This window comes from Perissodus microlepis, chromosome 13 (assembly GCF_051167445.1).
Source record: "Perissodus microlepis isolate ML-2025 ecotype Zambia chromosome 13, ASM5116744v1, whole genome shotgun sequence".
NCBI lineage: Eukaryota > Metazoa > Chordata > Actinopteri > Cichliformes > Cichlidae > Perissodus > Perissodus microlepis.
This window is the reverse complement of record NC_140473.1, coordinates 10,755,670-10,778,279: the sequence shown is the minus strand read 5'-3', so window position 1 is coordinate 10,778,279 and position 22,610 is coordinate 10,755,670. Positions and strand designations below refer to the sequence as shown.

At 40.9% G+C, this 22,610-nt stretch overlaps 1 protein-coding gene across 1 annotated transcript in view; it reads right to left on the bottom strand.

The window, feature by feature from the left end:
• Positions 1-22,610, bottom strand: part of macrod2 (mono-ADP ribosylhydrolase 2) — a 409,617-nt gene that overhangs the window by 21,885 nt on the left and 365,122 nt on the right. Inside the window, exons 9-14 of the mRNA XM_084948980.1 lie at positions 15,661-15,739; positions 9,133-9,171; positions 7,434-7,493; positions 2,815-2,853; positions 2,347-2,385; positions 34-258 (exon numbers count right to left, since the gene is read on the bottom strand). Coding sequence (XP_084805106.1) covers positions 34-258; positions 2,347-2,385; positions 2,815-2,853; positions 7,434-7,493; positions 9,133-9,171; positions 15,661-15,739 — 481 coding nt within the window. The remainder of the gene's footprint in view (positions 1-33; positions 259-2,346; positions 2,386-2,814; positions 2,854-7,433; positions 7,494-9,132; positions 9,172-15,660; positions 15,740-22,610) is intronic.

Genomic DNA, 22,610 nt, shown 5'->3' with positions numbered 1-22,610 from the left:
AAACACACAGCCAAACTGCTCTCTTGTACATACCTTTCTTCCCCTCTGTATTGTCGCTGGTACCAGTTTCTTGACCTTTGTTTTCATCGTGGGCGGGGCTTCCTTCATTGATATTTCCAGTCTCTTCATCGCCATCGGTATCTTTATCGCCATCGGTGTCTTTATCGCCATCGGTGTCTTTATCGCCATCTTTCTTTTGAACTTCATTCTTACTGTCGCACTGTTCTGGGTTTTGCTCTGCGTTTGCTGGATCACCATCTAAAGGCACAAATAAATAAATAAAAGGAAGCGCATTTTGAAGGATTAATTCAGACACTGGGAGTCAAAGCTCTTACTATTAAATCTAGCTACATGTGGCACGAAACCAACCTGTGCTTCATTACTGCTGACAGAAATCTGTCAAACATATTCACACCAACAGGTAGCTCTTTGTCAGTTTGAATGGAAGTAACAGAAAAGAAGGAAACATCGTCAAAAGAGTTGGAATGGTCGAGGTTTTAAGGGTGTCTTTTGGGGGCGTGCAGCCAAAAAGAGTTTTTAACTTTTTAAAGAAAAGTCATCTATATTTCAAAAATATGTACAGTATTAGTAGTCAAAGAACAAAATATGAGTGTAAAAAATAACACAAAGCTAAATGTGGATGAAAACAGTATCTGATGTAGATAAATTGGCTAATATTGGTTTTTGCACAAAGACTACATTTTTTACTAAGTAACCAAGACCACAGATTGAACATCATATTGATTTGTGGTGGCTGGATTTCACCTGCAGTACACACACACTTGAGAATGATGTAACAGCAGCATTTTTTTAAATTTATTTTTTGCAGAATTATCTTGCAGGTGTTGTTTTAAATTGTATATTTTTGCTCTTCCAAGCTCCTAACTCTCTGTTTATGTAATTACATATCTCAGCTCTTGGATACCATCCCAGGGTAGCATTTGCTATAACTTGCTCATGGAATATCTACAAAATTCATGTTCAGCTCTATCTGTCAAATCGCTGTCAATGGGATTGGATTTGAATAAAACAAAAACAGAGGAGAGACGAGGCGCTGCCAGTATGCAAATGCAGAATCTTAATTATATACCAGCAGCACAGAGGATATTCAGAAAAGAGAAATGGTTCTGGCTCAAAGTTAATAGTTGCTCCTTTAAAACACATTCACACACACACACAGTTCATTTGAGGCTCTTGCTGTCAGCACAATACAACACATCAGAGCCTCTGGATGTGTTATACATACACATTTAAAACAGTGTGTACTACTTATTTCTGCTCTGCTGACAAGACGGCTCAGGTTGGATTTAAAAAGGAAGAAATACTCTAAAAAGATCGAGCGACTAAGAAGCTGGATGTTGGTCAACTCTCATTGTGCGCTTCAATCAAATTCAATTCAATTCAATTTCACTTACATATTGCCAAATCACATCAACAATGTGGTGTATATATTGTAAGGTAAAGACCCTGCCATAATACAGAGAAAACCCCAACAATCAAATGACCCCCTTTTAGCAAGCGCTTGGTGACAGTGGGAAGGAAAAACTCCTATTTTAACAGGAAGAAATCATCAGCAGAACTAAGCTGGTTGCAGCCATCTGCCGTGACCAGTTGGGGGTTATGGGAGGAAGACAGGACAAAAAAACAAATATCACACTGTGGAGGAGACCCAGGGATTAATAATAAGTAATGATTAAAATTCTATTTGAGTGAGTGCTGGGTACAGTAATCTCAGGCTACGTCCACACGTACTGGGTATTTTTGAAAAAGCTGATTTTTCGTCCACACCTAAACGGCGTTTTCGGTCACTGAAAACGGGGATTTTTAATAACTCCTGCCAGCGTGGAGAGTTTCAAAAACTCCGTTTTTGCATTTACGTGTGGACGAGAAAACCATCGTCAAAGGTGTGCGCCTTTTTTGACGTCACAATGTGAGTCACGTTATTGTTTCGGTGAAATGGATTTCTGCAATGGCGGACTTAGACAAAATACCATTACTGTTAATTCTACTCTCTGCAGTGTTTAAATGCTTATATATACACACAGTTTCTGTCCTTCCAGACTGTTCTGCTTCAATGCGCCATCTTTGTTTACTCTTTCCCACCCAGGCTTCTAGACTTCTGATTGGCCAACATTTCTACATATCGCCACCTGTTGCTTTGGCATGTTCCTAGCAGCGTTTTCCTTCGTTTTTGCGTTTATGTGTGGACGGGATTTTTTTTTAAAAAAACGAAAAAGGAAAATCTCCATTTTCAAAAATACCCGTGTAGTGTGGACATAGCCTAAGTCTGCACCCAGACAACACGTAATTGCACCGTTGGACCCTTGATTTGTAACTGTACTTTACCTTGACTCTGACTCTCCATCTCCACATCTTGAGGTTCACCTGTATTTAGAAAGACAAGAGAAATTCAAAAGAGAAAACATACGAGTTTAGCGCCAGCGTCTGGAGTTGAATCGACTTGGCTTTCGATATCACCTCAAACAGCCTTTTCATTCCATCTCTTTCTGTAGCTTTGCCTTTGTTCTACAGTATGAGAGCAATGGATCCACAAAGACATGCATAAATTAAGTGACAAAAACGAAGGGAAAAAGAATGTCACTTCTAAAGCCATACATAATTGAGGGATTTCTTTGTTCCACGCTTCTGTGATAAGAGAACTTTTTTTTTTGTTAGAGTGGTGACACACGGGATGGAAAGACTGTACTGAAACAAAGAAAAAAAATTCAATTTTTGATGACAAATGACATCAAGAAGCATCGGTAGAGCCGAGAGGCTCAGAACATGCGCTAATGGTCCGTAGAGCTACATTACCATTGTCACCGTTATCTTCATCACCTCCTCCCTCTGTACCTGAAAAGGGAGAGAAATAAAATCATCAGCCAAACAGAGGCATCGGTATGAATAATACCAGTCATTCGTTTTAAAAAGCAAAGGAAACAGTCATAATAATGATCACTGTTAGCTCTTTATCTTCCTAATGCAAAGGATTTATTTTGAGGGTGTTGACGCCGCATTTTAAAGCAGCAACGTCCAACCTAAGTTATTTTTCATTACTGAAACAGCATTATACTGTTGGGATTTTCTGTCCATGTTTGAGTTTACAGATACTTGCTACTGATGTTTCTAATAACATTTTAATTACTCTATATTTTGCATAAACACAACAGGGGACTAACACAGGAGGTCTTTAACATACCTAGCTTTAAGACATCAGTTTTGGGTCTTTGTTATAAGAAAGAGGCTCTTAAATTTGTAGCATTGGGGAAGTAATAAGCCACAGTAGTGCTTTGAATATTTGCAGGGCATGTTACTTTATGTTGCGTGCATAAGGTAACATGCCGATGTTGTAGTGTTGCCCAAACTCACCCTGGTCAGCTAGACTGAATAAAAATATTTTTGCAGTTTTGGTTATAAACAAATAAAAATGAATCATCTTACAGCTTTTTATATAAAAGCACATATATGCTACACATATATTTGAAGAACGTTACTCGTACATTACACACAGGTGCTGCCATCACCAAACTATAATTTCAAGTCATTACAGCCTTTATCCTGTTACATCCTCCTATAAACTGAACTCCATAGAAATGTCCACCGGATGCACAAAAGGCAGAATTTGATATGAATAAAAATCCTATCTGTTACTACTCCCACCCTCCTCACTGCTTTCTTGCACTCTTGCACTCTTACACACAGACAGGCACATAAACCAATGACATTTGGGACAAATTGAGTAAATGAAAGCCATGACACCAATAAGAGAACATGCTTTACAATGGCTATTGTGCAGCTTCTATAATTGCTTTTTTAACAAGCTGCAGAGAGAAACCATTTTTCATATCTATGCAATTTTGCCCTGCACTCAGAACAATAAAAATGCCAGCCTCCATTAAATGGGAAAAAGGCCAGTTCTACTAGTGCTGCATGTTTGTCTCAAGTATCTCTGTCCATCATGCAGAATGCTGGTGACACACAGTAGATGGCGAGCCTTTCTATTAATCATGACTGGCATTTGAGATAGAGCCACAGACAGGGGGCTGAAAAGAATACTTCATTGGGGGAAAAACAACTTACGATGAATCCTCCGCTAGCCTTGAGGTCACCTTTTTTGTTTAAAATTATGCGAGGGCCTTATATCTGTCCAAAGTATCTATCTGTCCCAAACAACAATTTATCAGATATGACAAAAGGCAGACTGTAATTTCCTCCTTGTTATTTGATCATTTGTATTTGGCTTATTGAATGAAACTGCATTCAATTTGTGATAAAGGAAAACGTGGGACAGATTGTGGATCAAATGCACACACACACACACACACACACACACACACACACACACACACACACCAAAAGACCACATGCAAAAATGAAGGAAAAACAAATAAATGTATTGTGCAGATGTGACTTCTAAAGGCTCTGAGGTAAGATCAATTTAAATGCTGTCTTTTTAAAAGGTAAAAACCCAAATAACACCTTCAGGATATCGCTCATCCATGAATACGAAACACCAGGTGGCAGCATTGCCATAGCTTTCTTACCCAGTGCTCGCTATACAATACTGTCATCACTGTAAATAAGGGTCTGACATACTTCACACAGAAGGGTTCGGGCAACACCTCGAGACTTTTACTGTCAATATTCTGATGAATTCCACTTCAAGAAACATGGTGACAAAAAGGCAATTTTAGGTACTCGCCTGCACTTCTGTTGACTGAGCAAAAGCGGAATGTTTTTCCGAATAAAATGTTCGTCTCACACACACTTAAATGATTTATTAATGTCTACATCACATTCAGGGCTACAGTATTACAAGGACATAAACAATTTATAGGCTGATATTCAACCTTCCTTTTGTACCCTACTTGCACGCCTGTTAAGTAAACATCACCTGTAGTTGATGTTTACTAGTAAATAAAAGCAATATCTCAGACGGGAATAAATGGAAATGGGAACAAGTTAACTGGAATGCGTGCACACTCACATCCAACCATTAGCTCGGCTCCAATCCCCCCCCCCCCCCCTCCCCCAGGCCTTTCTACTATTCCTTTTATTAAAGCAAAGTGGAGCAAAGGACAGGAAAAAAAGATAAAAAAAAATGAGGGAATGTGAAAAATTCATGAGACATTTGTAAAGGAAAAAGGAAAAACATGAGCAATAGCAATCGTTCAAAGACCTTTTGCACGTGAGGTGTGTGTGCACAGAGTAAACAGTAAGCACGTTTGCGAGAGATGCTTTATAGGGTACCACGGAGCTAGATGGCATCCCACAGAGAGGCTCACTGTCTGTCCACACGTAGCGTTATTAATCTGCATGTCCACTTTGTGCCATCTCTCACCATCCCCCCCCTCTATCCCCGGTCTTTCCTACTACTCTCAAGCATTCCAGGCAAACAGGCATTGATTTCTGGCTTAATGTCCATATTTTACTGTGTCCTGTAACACACTAATCTCACTAATACCAATCTGATATCAAATAATGGGCACTGTAGTGCTGCTTGCCAACTCAGGTGTGCTCTAAAGAGGTTCGAGTCCATCTTGGAACTCCGTGCCAGCTTTAACCTCCGTGTCTCAGCCACCTTTTTACCTCTCTCGGTTTTTCTTTCTATAGCTTGTGGCGTCTGCATGCTGTGCTTCTGTTTCATGTGGATTACATCACAGCACAGCTCATCACACACACACAGAGTCAGTCTGTGACCCCCACCTTTCAAATACTCCCCAGGGATGTTTGCCGGTGACGTTGGATCATGTTAGCTTCATTTGAAGAAGAGATAAAATGCTGTTGATCAAACTTGAAAGCCACCTGCATTGTTCTTTTAATATGACTTAATCGTGCATCATGTATGCAATGCTGTGTAGTGAAATATCATTTTTGAAAATTAAATGAAATATATGCATTAAAATAAGCTGTATTTTGATGCTGTCTAGTGTTCAAAAACAAATGCTGATGTGTTGTTTGAATGGTGAGTTCTACCACAGGTTACTTGCTCTTTTATGTTTGGCCTGGGTGTATGTGTTAATTGTGTGCTTTTAACTGTCTCCTTCCTTGAGTCCACTGAGGCGAAAGAGGCCTTTTGCTTGTGAGGTGACAAAAGAACTGTAAATGCAGCAGTGCTTCTGTGTGGGACGGAGAGATCCTATAATTACCTTCAGTCCACTAACCAGTGTATTTATCAGGGCAAAACATTGGTGAAAACCTTGATGTTTTCCCTTCATCAGTACTGTGACTAAAAGCCCCTCATATCTGACCCATGGACTGTGGCGTGAATTCCCTGAAGAGTAATGGATCCCACAGAGGCATATTGACAGACACACGTCATCAACTCTGCTGCAGAGTTGATGCTTTTTTTAAAAAAAGGTCCTTCACTACACCAATGACTATAGTGCATGAAAGAGTGAAATACATATTTTAGTTGCTAGAAGAGCTTGCTCTGGTACACAGAAGTAGCACGAGGCTCTCAAGCACCTTATAATGTCTGTTTTATGTAACTGACAGGTTGTTTTTGCACTTAGCGTTTCCTTTGCTTTGTGCAATCTTGAGTGTTTTCGATGATTAATCCCACCTATGTGCTACATCGAACCAGACCTAACCTTTACAGTGCAGGCAGCACAAAATCATTTCATTGCCTCCCAGTGAGAGAGGTTGTGTCAAGGACTGACTGTTCCCATGCTAGAAAGCTGTGCCAAGGCCTTTTGTGAATGGATTAGTTACTATTAAGCTGCGGGGCCTGATAAATTAGGATTTATAAAGATTATTACAAATACTTATGCCCTTCTAATGCTGATGATTGAATTTGTGAATCATACTGAATTACTGTGGATTATGGCAAAGGTATGTTGAAGAGGCAGGGAGAAAGACTTATTGTGCTTTGTTGAGGAACACAGAATGCTGTGGCGCCCTTGAAGTGACTGCACTATCTAGACCAGCCTCTCACAATCAGTGAGAGGAACGGTTTCCCCAAAGACAACAGCCATGACTTCTATCTTCAAAAAATTCCTTGCAACCTTAAGGCTTGAAGACAAATGGATGGTGTACGATTTTAATTGCCTACTAACACCCTCCAGTGTAAGAATCTAATTATCTTTGGTCCATCGTATCGGAGAAGCCTATAATTGTTTCAATATTACACATCCAAAGGGGCTGAAACTGCAGAATAGCCAGATAATGGCTTCTTAAACAAGTTTGCCTCTAAGAAAACATTCTTTTAAAAAGACCGAGCTTCATCTTGTATTCATTTCCCCAAAGAGGAACTTGGCATCAGAAGAGCAAGAGATTACTGACCAAGAGAACGCTCCTTTACTTTATACACACACAACAATTGTTTTTAAAGTAAACACATATCAGTGTTTCCTCTGCCAGTAAAGTTTCCTTGGCGCGTTAAGAAGAAGGAGCCGGAACAAACGTGCACAGTCAGAACGAGCACACTCTACCTCTGGTGTCGTCCTCGCTCTCTTCCTCGGTTGCTGCTTTGGTAGGGGGTTTTGTGTTATCTATAAATCAACAAAAATAAATGGTGATTCAGTTGGGCAGACACATCCTTATCCCAAAACGCTACCAGGAAGCAAAGAGCATGTCGTTCTGGCATCAAGGTGAGTGAGATGGTGTGAGTAAAGCTGACTCTTTGAAGCAGTGATTATTCTTGGCCGTTCTGTCTCTGTGGACCACGCGACAAAAGCCCGTGGGAGAGCATGATGGCTCTTGTGTTTTGTTTTATACCTGCCTGATAAAAATGACGCTGGTGGGAGAAAAGGGGAAGAATGTGAGGCTTTGACACCAACTCCAGACCACAGTCTGGGACAAAAGCGTCATTCCGTGTGAGAATTGCAGTCATTTGAGCCTTTGAATAGCTTCCAGGCTGACTGATTCAAACTCTGGCTGATGGAGCAGAATAAAAGGCCAGTCTTTGGCACCAGTGCAGAAGCCCATCAAACAAGGCCAAACTGGACCAGGAAAGGGCTAGTATGATGATACAACAGAGCCAGGAATTATCAGGGGTTGTTTCAGTATAGTGTGGTACTGTATGCAGCATAAAATAGCTGGTGAGGAATACAATAATAAAAACCCAGCACACTTGGTCAAGACAAGAAAACAGTTCCTCTCGACCAAGCCTTTACGATTCAGCCACATTGTTTCACTTTGGAATATCACATTTTACAGTGCGCTTATAAAACAGCCCTTTTATGTTCACCCAAAGTGAAAACACACATGCGTGTAATTGGTAGATCATGGGGGTGACTTTTGGAGGAAAACATTTTGATAGCACCCTCGTTTCTACATCTACAGTAATCTGAAGACTTTCTTCTGCAGACTGTAAAACTAACATTGCTTTTCGCTCAGATGGCTGCACATGTACTATGAGGTTTGAGCAGTTAGATGTGGGAAAACCTCACTGCTAATCCCACTGTGATCACAATTAAAAAAATAAAATAAAAGCTCTTCATGTACTGCTTTGCAACACTCTACCTTGGAGAGAATTGCTACAGGCGGTATCAAACATTTATCAAACATCTCATAAAACTGAATTTTATACTGTACGTCTGCAAGTAACAACCAAACTGCTGTTATTGTTATTATGTTATTATGGCTATTGTTTCTGCTATTCAAACGCAAACATGCGCTTCTATGTGGCCATCAGTTTGTGTCATTGCTTATTCAGGACATCAGCACACAGACAAATGTCAGTAGTTTATCCTGATAAGCAGTATCTGGTACGTTCAGGCCTCGTTCCAAGATGGTGTGTTGATAAAAGCATTATGCGCTGACAGTTTGTGTTTGTGCTATCACCCGGTGCACGCTGTGGAGGGATGTAGCTCTGCTGCTTATTTGTCACTCGCTTTAGGTGGTCTGAAGGCATTGTGCCCGTAAGCCGGATGAAGAGAATGGTGTTGGGAATTGGCTTTGATATAAGCTCTTGTAATGTAATGCACCTGACATGAAGTATTTTTAACAGCGATGAGTCAGGCCTGGGATTCAACTTGTCGCTAAATGCATAAACATTCAATTTCGTCTGCTTCGCGAAACCCAGCAAATCACTGTCATAAGCTGAAGCTACACCACTCACTCACCCTCTGTGTGCTTTAATGGAGGTGTTAAGGTGAAAAGGCAACCATGAAATATTCTGTCACTCACCTTCCTTCGGCGGCTCCTCTGTAACCTCCATGTCATTGTCTGGCAGAGGGGGAGAAAACGACAGCGTGTCAAACCAGGCTCTTTTATAATGCACGAGCCGACTCATGGCAACATGATTATAATATTAGAATATCACAGTGTTATGATGCCGACTGCTGAAACCAAACAATGAAACTCGAACCTGCACCCACCCCTGTAAATCGGGGAAATACGATCACATTTGTGTGTTCCAAAAGCTTTTCGCTGAAACTCTTTCACCTCCTGTTCCTCATCACACTCAACAACCTCCTTCAATTTCCCACCAGATGGCCTTGGATATCGAGAGTTATTACACCAAATGACTGAGTATGTGGGTATATGTTTGGGGAGAGGGGGTCACATTCGTGAAACATTCTTTTCCAATTATATCTATGCTGGTAGGCTCAGCATAAATGACATAAAGCCTCCCATTTCCTGAAAGTACGAGGACTCCAGGCTGGCGTGGACAACTGCGTCTTTAAAAAAAAAAAAAAAAAAAACCCTTTGATTTTCTCTTCTTTTGTCTGTAAGTCTATTGTGTGAGACAGACTGAGTGTACTAGAGGTGTTCTGGGTGGATGAGTTGAGTTGCACAGTGCGAGATGAGACGGATGCTTTGGATGTTTATGCTTCAGGAGGAACTGCAGAGTGAGAGATGAGGCGAGAGAGGAACTGTGGATGCCTGCTCACAGCTCCTACACACAATACACACTCATAGACACTCAGATCTTGCACAGCTCAGCATGCCTCTAGATGCCTTGTGTCAGGCCACTATATACACAGTACATGTGTACTTGCCTTTTTTTATGTGCACAGTTCATATGAATGGATTACATTATTTGTGAGGGCACGTGTATTTTTATGTGTGTGTGTGTGGCTGTGCAGGAGTCTGTGAAATGATTGCACTGTGGTTAACAAGCAAAAGCAAGCGTTAGCTTTGATGAAAGGCTGTTGTCATCTGTTCTGTAGAAGTGTAACCATCAGAGCTCCCAGTGGATCCAGCGACAGGCTTTTCTTTTGTATAACACTGAATAAAAGGGTACAGTGCATTAATCTAACCCTGCTTGGGGAAACAAAGGAAGGTCCACTGATACAGTACTACAACAGCGCAAGAATGGAAACATCAGGTGTCTCATCTCCGGCCACACATGATTCTGCTATGATCACGGCTCAATACAGGGAAGGTGCAGTATGTTTTAGTCCAGAACGACCCGTGTGACACCTTTTTTTGGTTCTTGCTTTCTTTCTAGGCCATAAAACCAAAGAAATCGCATACGCATACACATTTAAACAGGATGGCGTGATATGATAACTGATGAGAAAGGATCAGCTGTTTGACAGTACACAGGCTTATTCACGCTTTAAGAAATAGATGACAAGATTGATTCTGCTCTCATGTCTGCATGCTAAATGTGAAACAATAGCTGGTACATGGTTAGCTTAGCATAAACTCTCTAAGCAGGGAAAGAGAAATCTACAACCATGTAGCAAAATTAACTAATATTCCAATCGGAGTGACAGTGAAACTCCAGGAATGTTCCCGAACTGGACCAATAATAATGTATAGGTACAGTTTTGTGCAAAAGTTTTGAGCTACCACTCATTTCTTTATATTTTCTAGGAAAACTAGAAGTCGGTGCAGAGATTTATCGAAGCGTGCAAACATATGTAGAAATCGAGTATATAAGGTAAAAATAGGGAAAACTGATTGTACAGTAAAAACTGTACAATCTAATGTGCAACTACCCCCTTATATCCAAAGGGGTCAGCACAGTGGATCAGACATGTTGCCACTGATTTTGTTTAATTTAGCATACCTTAGCCTTTTCTGCATGTTTCCCCTTCTTATGAATGGCTTTTTGAAAGCCATGCTTCCAATAACAGCACATCTGATGAGGTTTCAGTGAACAGTAGATGGATCAGGTCATGACTTTCGGATACTTGTTTTGTCCAGTTACCTGAGATTTTTTAAGAACACACTGCACACCATATCAAGATCTGTCAAGTGTTTTGGTCAACAGCTCTTCGGGCATCACCCTGTTGGTGCAAAAATAATATTTTATGTCTGTCAGGCTGTTTTATCTTTGGCATTTTTCATAGCTTCAACCAAAGAAATTGGAACAAATGATGCGTTTTTGTGAGAAGCTTCTAGTAACAAAATGCCCAAAGATACAATTTAAAACTGTTTTTTTTCTTTTTTTTGCTAAGCTGTCTGTAGACACAACACTGATTCATCCCTCAAGTTAGGTGCCTGCTTTATGTTTGAATGATTCATAGTTCAGTGTCCAGTGGCTTAACAAACTAAAAACCACTCCTTTGAAAATGGTGGTGTACAAAGACTGGACTGAAAATGAGTGAAAAAGACAAAGATAAACATGCAAAGACTATCAGAACTACTGTGCAAGACCACTTTAAAAAAATGACAAGAAAGTCTGGCTATTTGGAAGCAAAATAAACAAGAAATAAGGATTTCTGCAAGGCTTTTGCACGGTCCTCAGTATTTTTTCTCCACTTTTGATGGAGCTCAGCTCTTTTCCAGTGTTTTATGCTATGCTAATCTTAGCTGTCTCCAGCTTTTTAACAAATAGATATGAGCAGTGTTATTGATCCTCTCATCTGACTCTTGGAAAGAAGTATTGACCCTATCATTAAATTCCTAATAGACGATGAATGAACTATTCCTTTAGGGTTATATATTCATGCACAAATAGGAATACCTTGTGAGAAACGATATGGCCATATTTAAATTTAAATAGTGTCCCTAAACCGAGCAATTCTGAACCTTTAAATTATCAGCGAGTGACGATGACCAGCCAACACCAAAAACACAGATAAGCAGCACATAACATTTGTCCATTTTCATGTCTGATTTGAACATTTTCAAATATGAAGGGCTAAAGCAGGAACCTCGTATCTGCCGAAGCTGACTGAGAGACTCAGTGTGCCTCCCTGACAATAACATCACTAACACACCGTGGTCTCCTCATTTCCCTGCCCTGAGGGATAGCCTCGTGAAACCAACACAGACTTCATTTTCACCCCTCACAGGGATCCTGTAGCCCTTCATATCCTCCGTCAACAAATTACATGTGTGTGATAAAAGCCTGTGCATACCACAGCTTTACTGCTGTAAAAGCAGTGGTGTGGTTTGAGGGGGTTCTTTTACTATGGACATTTGATGGCCGGGTGGGTGTGTGCATGTGTGTGTGGGTTAGGGGTTAAGAGGCGAGGAGCATACAGTGTGTATTAAAAAGCTATGTAAATAAATGTCAACTGGAAAGTGGGTGAAACAGTTGGAGAGAATGCAGCAGCCTCTGCAGTCCTGTGGTCTGTGTTAATATTGTCAGCAGTGTGGCTGATTGAGGAGAAGACGAGATGGAGCCCAGCTTGTGGGCAGCCACCCGGATCATATTAGTGGAGGAGTGTACCCAGAATCAATTTCAACATGCTTTCACTCTCTACAACTACAGATGCCTGACTGCTTCCATGCGCGCAAATAATATGTGGCATGGGAAGCGTGTGGTCAATCACGCCAATCAGAATACATAATAGAATCGTGCTTTATGATTAATTGCATTGATTGAGCTCTGCTACTTAATCAATTAATGTTCATACTTGATAGTTTCGCCTTCTAAAAAAAAACCCCAACAACAAACAGCTTGTGCTGCTGTGTGCTTTAGCTTGTTTGTGTATTTGCATGATTCAGTGTTGATGTTAGAGGGGAAAACTCATGACTCCAAAAGATCCAAAAGCATGCCGATCTTCACGAGCTACATAAAATGCTCTGTGTGACTGTGAGGACTCCGTCGTTACTCATCAAACAGCTGCTCCATTGCTCAAATACCAGGAACACCGCAGTTCTAATCTTTGTTCTAATCTTTAAAAAATAAATTAAAAAATCCACTTCCTGTTTTGTGCACGTGTGCCACAGCTTATGTGCCTGCATGCAGGTGTGTCTGAGTATTCATGTCAGCACAGGCTATTTTTCAGTTTCCTCCCTTTGCAAAGGAGTAACCGTATTTTGGCTCTCGCACACTGACAGCTTGTGGAAATGCACATTGTAATAAAGCAATTTCCTGTATGCAAATGTCCTGTTTACACATTCCTGCTCCAGTCATTGTCACTTGACAGATTGCTTGAATATGAGGAAAGCGGCTATACTATGAAAAATGAGAATAGTAAGACTTCAATAAAAAAAAAAAATCCATTGTATGTGTACTTGCCGCTGTAGACATCCTTGAAACTGATGTCACGGGGAAGATCCCGAGTTTCGCATAACCACACACACACACACACAAATTACAGAAAGATCAAGGCCACCATTCACAAGAGCTCTATAACAGTATGCAAATAAAGGAGGTGATGGAGAAGCTTCTCCTCAATGTAATGAGGAAGAATGAAGGGTGTGAAGGGTTAAGGAAATGGGCATGTGGCACAGGAATAAAGGGAGACACGTGTGAGAATAAGTAAGGAGAACAGGAAGTGCAGACGTGACAGAGGGTTATTGAAAGCGAGAGGATGCTGCAGGAGACAGAATGGTCTCAAGTCTCTGTGTGATGCATTCAGTGTTGCCATAAGATCTACCTGACTGTCTATCACTAGCAGAGAGGATGATGAGATGTGCTGAAAGTGCTCGAGCACACCTGCAGAGCTAATTCACAGCCTCTGATTCACTACTGCCATTCTGCGCAGGCTAAATGCAAGTCTTTTCACACTATGGGGTTATGCATTACCTACCATGATGCAATCATACCAATCAGCACTTCTTTCTTCAAAGAACACCTTTCAACTACTGTTGGAAGCCATCTACGTAGTGCAGCGTGGCTGGATAAAACACACGAATCCAGTCGCTTCTGTGAGTGTCTACATTCACAGCATAAGTAATTATTTTAGTATTCTTTTCTTCCTTAAGGTAAAACTTGAAAGAAGTTTTGTTTTGACAGAGAATTAAATTCTTTCAACTTACACATGAGGTGAAAGATGAAAAGAGGTGTGGGTGAGGGCGGTGTGATGGTGTCTGGCTAACTAAGACAGTGACCCTGAGTGGGAATGTCATGCTTATTAAGCCAATTATCCTCTCCTGCCCACAAAAAGCAAAGATGGGCAAAGGTGGCCCTGACCTCAGGGGTCAAAGGACACGTGACAGGTAAGACACTGATGTCAAAAGCACTTGCATCACGGTGTGTGCTGTAGTAACCTTTTGAAATGACCCCAAATTTAATCAAAGACTGACCTCGGCCTCCCTTATTAGCAACTCATTACATTTTGGTACACAATAGTTTTTAAAGATTTTGCTCAGAGTAATGTGAGTCTCAAAACTTTTCTGAATGCGCACACGCATACACACAAGCTGTCATTTTGCTTCTTCCCTGTTCCCAATCACAGGGAGATACAGGCCATTTATCCACTCACAGCACTTTTTAAATGGTGAGAGTGATAACTGGAGAACAACAGCTCCAGATTCTCATCTCAAAGCACTAATATGATGAGACGGGTGCTGGGTGCATGGGGGCAGGCAGTATAATTAAGGTCTCTCTTCGGAATGTAATCTTTTAGGGAAGAGTCTGGGCGGGGAGCGGGAGAGATGACGGGAGTGCAGGGAGAACAAAACACTCTCCATCTGGGAGCAGCGAGATGAAGGCCTGAGAGCCGGTATTCCGTTGGGGAGGTGAGGAGCGAAAAGTGAGGTAAATGGAAGGTAATGCTAGGCTGGTAAAGCCAGCCAGCCTCTTTCAGCTCCCCAGCTATTCAACTCAATCCTCTGTGGAGCCCCCATCAGAGCTGGTGACTGCTCCTGGTCCCCGGAAAAAAAAGATGATGGCATGAAAGGGGGGAGGGAATTGAGCAAGGGACAGAAAGGAGAGTGGGAGTAGAAGATAATGGATGTTTGTTTATTTCACACACACACAATTGGAGAGCAGTAACCAAGAGGATGGTCACGGTTGCTATGCATCCCGGAATATTTTAGCTTTTTTCAGGAGACAATTGCTGTTGTGTACTATTATTACAGTCAATCAAATCCGGCATTAAATTCTCATCAAACTATCAGCGATCACGTGAAATATCAGCTCACTCATTCACGGCAAGCACACGAACCATTAGACAGCTATTATAGGTCAGGTAGATCGTGAAGCAATATGTAGAGAACCTGACACTTATTTTATCAACCTTGTCGGCATAAATTCTCACCGCTAATCTCCCCAAAGGCTGTGCGGTTGGTTGCGCTGAATATGTTTGCATTTGAAGGTGTCACCCAAACCTGACAGGTCCTTACACTACTGCTTCCAGGAACAGGATAATTCTCACTGCAGATATTTCCAAGGATACACAAGGTCACTCCCTAACTAACTGAACACATGTATGCATATGTTCAGTTACTTAGGTGACATCACAGGTTGTCCAAAACTTGGAAAACTTGAAGAAAGTCGGCGTGTTAATCAATTCAACAACAAAGTGTCAGGTAGCAGAAGAAATGTAATGATCCAGCAAGGATGCGAGTGATTACACGTACCTTGAAACATGACAGACATTTTCTTCTTGTAGATGGCAAAATCAGTCTCGAGGAAGACGCAGAAAATGACCCGTTTGATCTGCACGGGAAGAAGAAAAGATACGGAAGAGTAATTAACGAGCATGTTCATTGCTGAAAGGGCTCTCTGTGAATTTGATGAAGAAAAACTAACTGGACAAATTTAGATCTGACAATAGTGGTCGCCATGCGGTAATCTAATTAGTTACCCCAAAGACCATCTAAACAATACAAGTTGGGACAACTTTTGGCACATAGTACGGCACATTACATCAGAATAGGCATTATTTAATGGGGCGTGTGATAAGGGCATAAGCCTCTGTATGGGAACGGACATTAAATCAACATTAAAAGTTAAGGAATAAACTTGAAAATTACAAGAGGAGCAGCAAATTAATTATAAAGCCATAATTAAAAATGGTGAAAAGAAAAACACGGAGTAATTACATTTTGTACTGAAACCTCATTTAAATGCAACAGATACATATTTTGTGAAATCAAAAGCGCTTAATATAAAACAAGATTTTGACTTATTATTTCCTGTTTCGATGTCATAAAAAACAGTATTCTGAGAATGCTTCCCAAAGTAACAACAAGGATCGTTTCATTAGCTATTAAACTTCAGTCAGACCCTGAAATATCTGGAGCCGCTACCATTTCCCTTTAAAACAGGCAGGTCTTCTGCACTGTGTCAGTGCACTGTTATTTAGTAGGTTGTTCCAAGCATCTTGCCACAGTTCTGTCTCAGGTGCTTCTGTCTCTACGTGGAAGCAGAGCTCCACAGGGGTGGGGGGAGGGGGAATACCATCTGTTTCAAGTTTCCTTGTTGTTTTTGCCACTGAAGTTAGTTCTTTATGCATCTGGCTTTATGCTTGCCATGCTAATAAATTTGGCCCCAATCAGACCCTCTGAAACTGTGTGATGCATAAGAGCCTAAAACAAGCCAGAGCTATAAAGTGACTTGACTGATGATGCCACAGCCTACTGTCTTTTGTTATTGCCATGGGTTTCTACTTGCTGCTAAGATAAAGTAAACAAATGTATTCTACTGTATGCCAGTGGGAAACAAAAGTCTACAAAATTCAGCACAGGGGGGTTATGAAGGCTCCTTTCCATTTTATAAACTAAACAAACAGCAGATAAATGGCTGAATGAGCTCACTGACTCCTACACTTCACTTGGCAAGAAGTTATAGTTGCAAATATTAAATATTAATTAACCTGCTATTTCCTCCGCTGTTTTTTTGGCCCAGTCTAAATTCATAATCGTCATGTTTTTCACTTAGAAACTTTAAGCACACTGAATACTGAATGGTTTCAACCTTAAAGCACAGAGAGGATGGATAGATATTAGGTTACACAGAAGTCTGGTTGCCTGGAAGACTTAATAATAATAGCAAATTATCATGTAATCTGAATAAATCTGTATAAATGCATCACAAAGATAACCTTTTGTTTTCTTTACCTTTACATAAGTTTAATTTTTCACCTTCTAAAAGAAGAGGGCTGCTTTGGGTTTAAGACAGATCCACTGGCACTGTGTTTTCCACACTTTGACAGTGTGTCTAAAAACGATTCATAGAACTCAGAAGAAAGAGGTCACCTCTTTCAGTCTCACCCTTCTCCAGCAGAGTCTTAGATGTGCAGGCATCAGTCACGGTCACAGAGACGCATTACACACCACGGCAGCAGATAATCACTTGACTGAATAATGGCAATTTTACACAACAGCCGTAATGCTAGCTATCTGCTTGCCATCCTCCTCCGTGCAGGATTTTATGTTCCAGTGGAATAAAGGGGGCCCACCAGCTTTACCCCCATTCCTGACCTAACCCAGCACAAGGATCCAATTCAAAGAGACACCCTTCTGGTGCTCATACAGACATACATCTATTAATAGTTTATGATCAGTGCTTTGGAGTAAATGTTAGGAGCTGCATCTCGGATGGTAACATTTTATTTTGCTAGATGTCTTGGGGGGGCTTTGTTCATAAAATGTAGACTCACTCTCTCAACCCTTCAACCCTGACAGAAAATGAAAGAATGCTTTAAGCCTCCTTTGAAGTCGTGGGCTCGCTGACAAACAGAAAAAGCAATAATACGCCAAGATAGTGCATACCACTGGGTGCTGGAAGGCCACAGGACAGCAGCTCCCCAGGAATTTCCATCACTCTTTTGTGGCGCTCCATTCTAAAACCGACTGCCCACTGTGAAACAGGATGAATCATGGATTCATGCTTTGCATCGCACAAAGAGGCTGGTGTGCGCGTGCATTTGGACACACACATACCAGGGGTGCTGATTACATTTTACGTATGCACTATTAGATGTGATAAAATGGGAAATACTGCTCTGAGGGAATATGAGCTAAAGCCAAAAAAACAAAACAGAAAATCTTTGTATCCATGTCATGTATACGCTCTCTGTTTCTCTCTCCCCTGTCAATCTTTTTGTCTAGTTTCTGTTTCTCCGCGTCCACATTCTGCACAAGGCTCAGGCAGCGTCTTTTATTCTGCAGATCAGAAATACATTGTATGGTCTTTGACAGACATCAGCTAGACCAGGATGCCAAATGAAACCAAAAATGCCGGTGCTGAACATTGACATTCAGTCTGTATCTAAACAAAGTGTTGCAAAGAATTCATAAGAGCCAGAGAAGGTCTGATCTGTGACTTTTTCTTTAAAAAAAAAAAAAGTACATTTCACTAGTTTAGGCAGCATGTCACCTGCGTGCACAGGTATTGTAGCATAGTCATCGGAAAATGATCCATCTAACAGTTTCCCTGAATAACAGTCACACTCCTGTGCACCTGATGTTTTAATCATTATTTTACATGGACAGGGAACAACACACAAATCATTTTATGGGATGATACACATAATGTGACTGCTGTTATTCTGGAAGGACGACATGGTGAAAATTGGTTCTACAAAAAAGCCATTTCTGGCCAACCAGGGTGAACGTAAGGATTAAATGAACACTGCAGAGTAAATAAACTGTTATTAAATACTTAATTTTAGATTTTTGACTTTGGAGTGGAGATCCCATATTTCAGTTTGAGGATGTGAATCGCGCATGTGTGTGTGTGTGTAAAGTGTGCACCCTGTGGTTACCAAGGTTGGAAAAGTTAATGGAAGACTAATTAGAAAGCTGGGATCACTGCATGATAACCTGCCCACTCATTACTCATCGCTGATTGGAGGGATTTTTGTTAGGGTGAGCACAAAAGGACCAGGTCCCCTGGCTGTACACAGGGCGGACGGTCATATTAACAGAAATGCTGCAAAGGTTATTGAGAGAAATGATGTGTTTTCTGTCTTTGCTTAGGCATGAGTAAGCTTGTGGATGCTTTATTAAAACAAAACAGGCCCTTCTTTAATTTATAAGCAGTTAAAGTGAAATTTAATATATCTTTTAATGTATTCCAGCACTGTTTTAAAAGTGTTGAGCTCCTAATCACAACACTTTTAAAACAGGGCTAATTAAAAATGGTGCACAATGCTTATTTTAGTAAACTTCCCACAGTTGAAAATCACCAAGTGTGAGAGTGAGTGATTTAAATGATAGAAATCAAAATATTTGAATCATTGAAATTATGTTGTTTACTTCCTTTGACTTATTATGTCTTATTATGGTTCTAAAACCCGTATATTCACAGACTGGCAAAGTCTCTTAGGCACCCCCCAATTGCATTACAAATCCTGGCTTATGAATTGTGAACTAAAAGTTGGATGGTTCTTCTACTCTTGAGCCCAAAGTTGGACTTCACCTCTGCCCATTTTAAATAAGCAAGCTTGGGCTCAGAGCCGGTGGCGATATTTCGGGAACTTGTTTTTTTCTCCCTCTCTCTCTCTGCGTGGCCAAGTTTTAATTATGATTTGTGGATTTAGCGTTGCCAAGGCATTGATTTCCTGCATATTGGTTTTCAACACAGTCATAGAGATTCAATACTGTTTTTGGCCTTTCACTTTGCAAATGCGATTGCTGATAGTTCTCCAGATTCTCAGAATCTTTAAATATTATGTATATGATGAAATCCCCAAATGGGAAAACATTACTGTGAACTATGAACTGTTCCACTATTTCCCATTGTCTGCCGAGGCCTCTCCCAGCCTTTACTTTTGATAGATTCTCTCACTAATTAACACTTTCCAATAATATCTTAATATTTTAGAATTTGACATGATGCCTTTGAACTATGTTCAATTTAATATCGGGTTTAAAGTATTTTCAAATTAGTTGGGTCTATTTTTAGTTACATTTCTCACAAAATCTCACCTTTAAAGGAGACAAAGGTTGTTCAGTATTTCATTCCTGATGAATTAGTATTAATTTGTTGTGATTTTTACAATGAAGTATGCCTATTTTCTGTTGTTTCATTAAAATGCTCTCTAAAACACTTTGTTCATCTAGCCTAATCAACTCTACACCTATAACTCTCTATTATAATTGTGAACAAACAGGTCTCATCCAAACTGTCTATGTATGAGACTAATTAAAATGATAATGCCATGAGTTCACCCCATGCATTTGTAACTCATTAGCGTGGCACATGAAATGCTGAGAAACAAGATTTGGGAGTGGCTAGCTCTGTGACATGGTGCCAGACGCGTGTGCTTCTGTGTTCATGAGCAGCATGAGACGATATGAAATTGCCATTAGCAAACGTCTCGTGTTTTCATGAAAATCTGCACGTGATTTTTAATTTGTGTATCGGTGGTTCATCATTGTGGCATGCAGCTCACCAGGTGCAGCAGACACCTACTGGCTGGCTAACAGATAAGCTGTCATAGCTGGCCACCCATGCCCATAATTACATTGGAGGCACTGCCAGCAGAATCTGACATGCAGGATCCACGTACGCACTTTTGCTACTTGCATTTCCTTCTTGGTTCTGTCACAAACAATAATAGGGACAGGTTGCCCTAGCATGTCTCCGCCAGCTGGAGCCTGAACCCAAGGGAGAGCTGTGTCTGTGTATCCTATGCCGCTTCGTTACAGGCGCGCTGGCGGATGTAGAATCCTGAAAGCTTACATCCAGATGGACAGCAACAAGAGACTGATATACAGTATTTGTAGCAGAAATAATTAATTCCCTTTATTCAAAACATGTTCAGGGTTGTTAGTGAATGGACCCTGGGTAGAAGTAGACCTTGGCAGGTCACCAATCCATTAGCGCAGAGGAGTTTTCTTTGGGTTTTATTCATCTCTGACGTTACATATGTAACATATGTGACGATATGTGACATATGGGTCTTTTACGTCAGTTATCATACACTACTAGCACATGTCATTGTTTGATACTGATTGAATAATTTCAGGGAATTATTCGTGAGACAGAAATATCTCCATAAAACGCTGCCGTCTAGCTGCATCATCAAAGCCATAATCAGTGAGCACTCGTCTCCTTTGTTGTCGGACGCACTGGATTGGATAGAGGGTTCACTCTGAGGCAGGTGGACCATATCCAGGTTTATTACTGACGTAATTACACACAGCTGTGTCCCCCTCACCACTGATGCGCGGAGCCTGCAGCGAAGGAAAAACTCAGCTTGTATATGGCGTTTATGTATCGTCTATGTAAACACACAACCACGCCGAAACATGTAGATCTTTTGCGACCACGATGGCGCAACGGGCCGGTGCACGTTTTGCTACTTCAGTCTCCTTGTCGCTGTGACATCCCCCGTGCCTGCTCCGTTTATCTAAAGCAGAGATTAAGCTGGGAGCAGGACTGACAGTAGAAGCCAGACGCTGGCACTGGTTACGCAGGCAAAACCGTGAGTGGCTCCTCCATTTGACTTTGATTGACCTCTCTGCCGAGAGAGCTCCAGCTTCACCTGCAGCAGACTGGTGAATTATCATTTCAAAGAAGTGCCCAGAAAAGGTTATCCCTTTGAACAAAATGCCTCCATCCATACATCAAAGGACGAGCTTGACAGTGGGCTTTGAGAAGGCACGGTTACGACCAAAGCCTGGAAGAAAGTGCTGAGCTCAAATTCTTACTTCCAAAAGCCAGTCGGCGTTAGATGCCCACTGTATCATGATAACGGCAAGGGGATCGTCAATGGAGTTGGCTTAATATTGTAAAACAGACCTCCGATTTTGATAGACTCTTATGTACACAATTATGCATGAGTGCTCAGCACAGTGTGACTAAATAGAAGTGATAACATTCTGGTAAGCTGCCTGGTTATTTCATCAGTGTAAAACATCACTACGCCGCTTCTAAGGCTGTACGCAGTGCAGAATATAAAACGTTTTGACAAGAAAACGCTGCCTTGCTAGATTTGGAAAATTCCATAAGATAATATATCAGCAATTTGTATGTTAATTCAACAAATGCTGCATGTGCCTCACATATTTTACACATTAGAGCTGAACAAATAGTTCCCACCGTATTATTCAGGCTTCATTGCTGCATGGCACTGTAGACGAAAATTGGAAGTACAGCATGCTTCAGGCATCGTGCATTTTACTGTAGCTCACATTTTCAAAAATTGTTCTCTCAGACTGAAAGATACAGCATTTGACTTTCACAGGCTTTGAGCCGTTCCTGCCAGCTCCCACTGCCAGCAGCACATGCTCTGTGCTATCTGATTTAAAAAAAAAAAAAAAAAGACAGACATGACTTCGTCAGGGAAAAGTCACAGTTCATCTGGTGCATTTTACTTCTTTATGGATTCCTCAGTATGTTAAGAACATCCAACACAACAGCTGTAATATTCTGAAGTGGCTGCTTTACTTCTGCAAAATGAAGAAGAATGTGACTAATGGTGCAATAGCCACCGCTGATAAATTTGCCAGTTAATATGAATGGTCAAATAATTATAATGATGGAATACCTGTGTTGATTCTATAGGGAATAGTATGTGTGAAGGAGAAAGATTGGCTCGTTTTCTAATCCTAAAGATGAGAAGTGCAACAGCAGA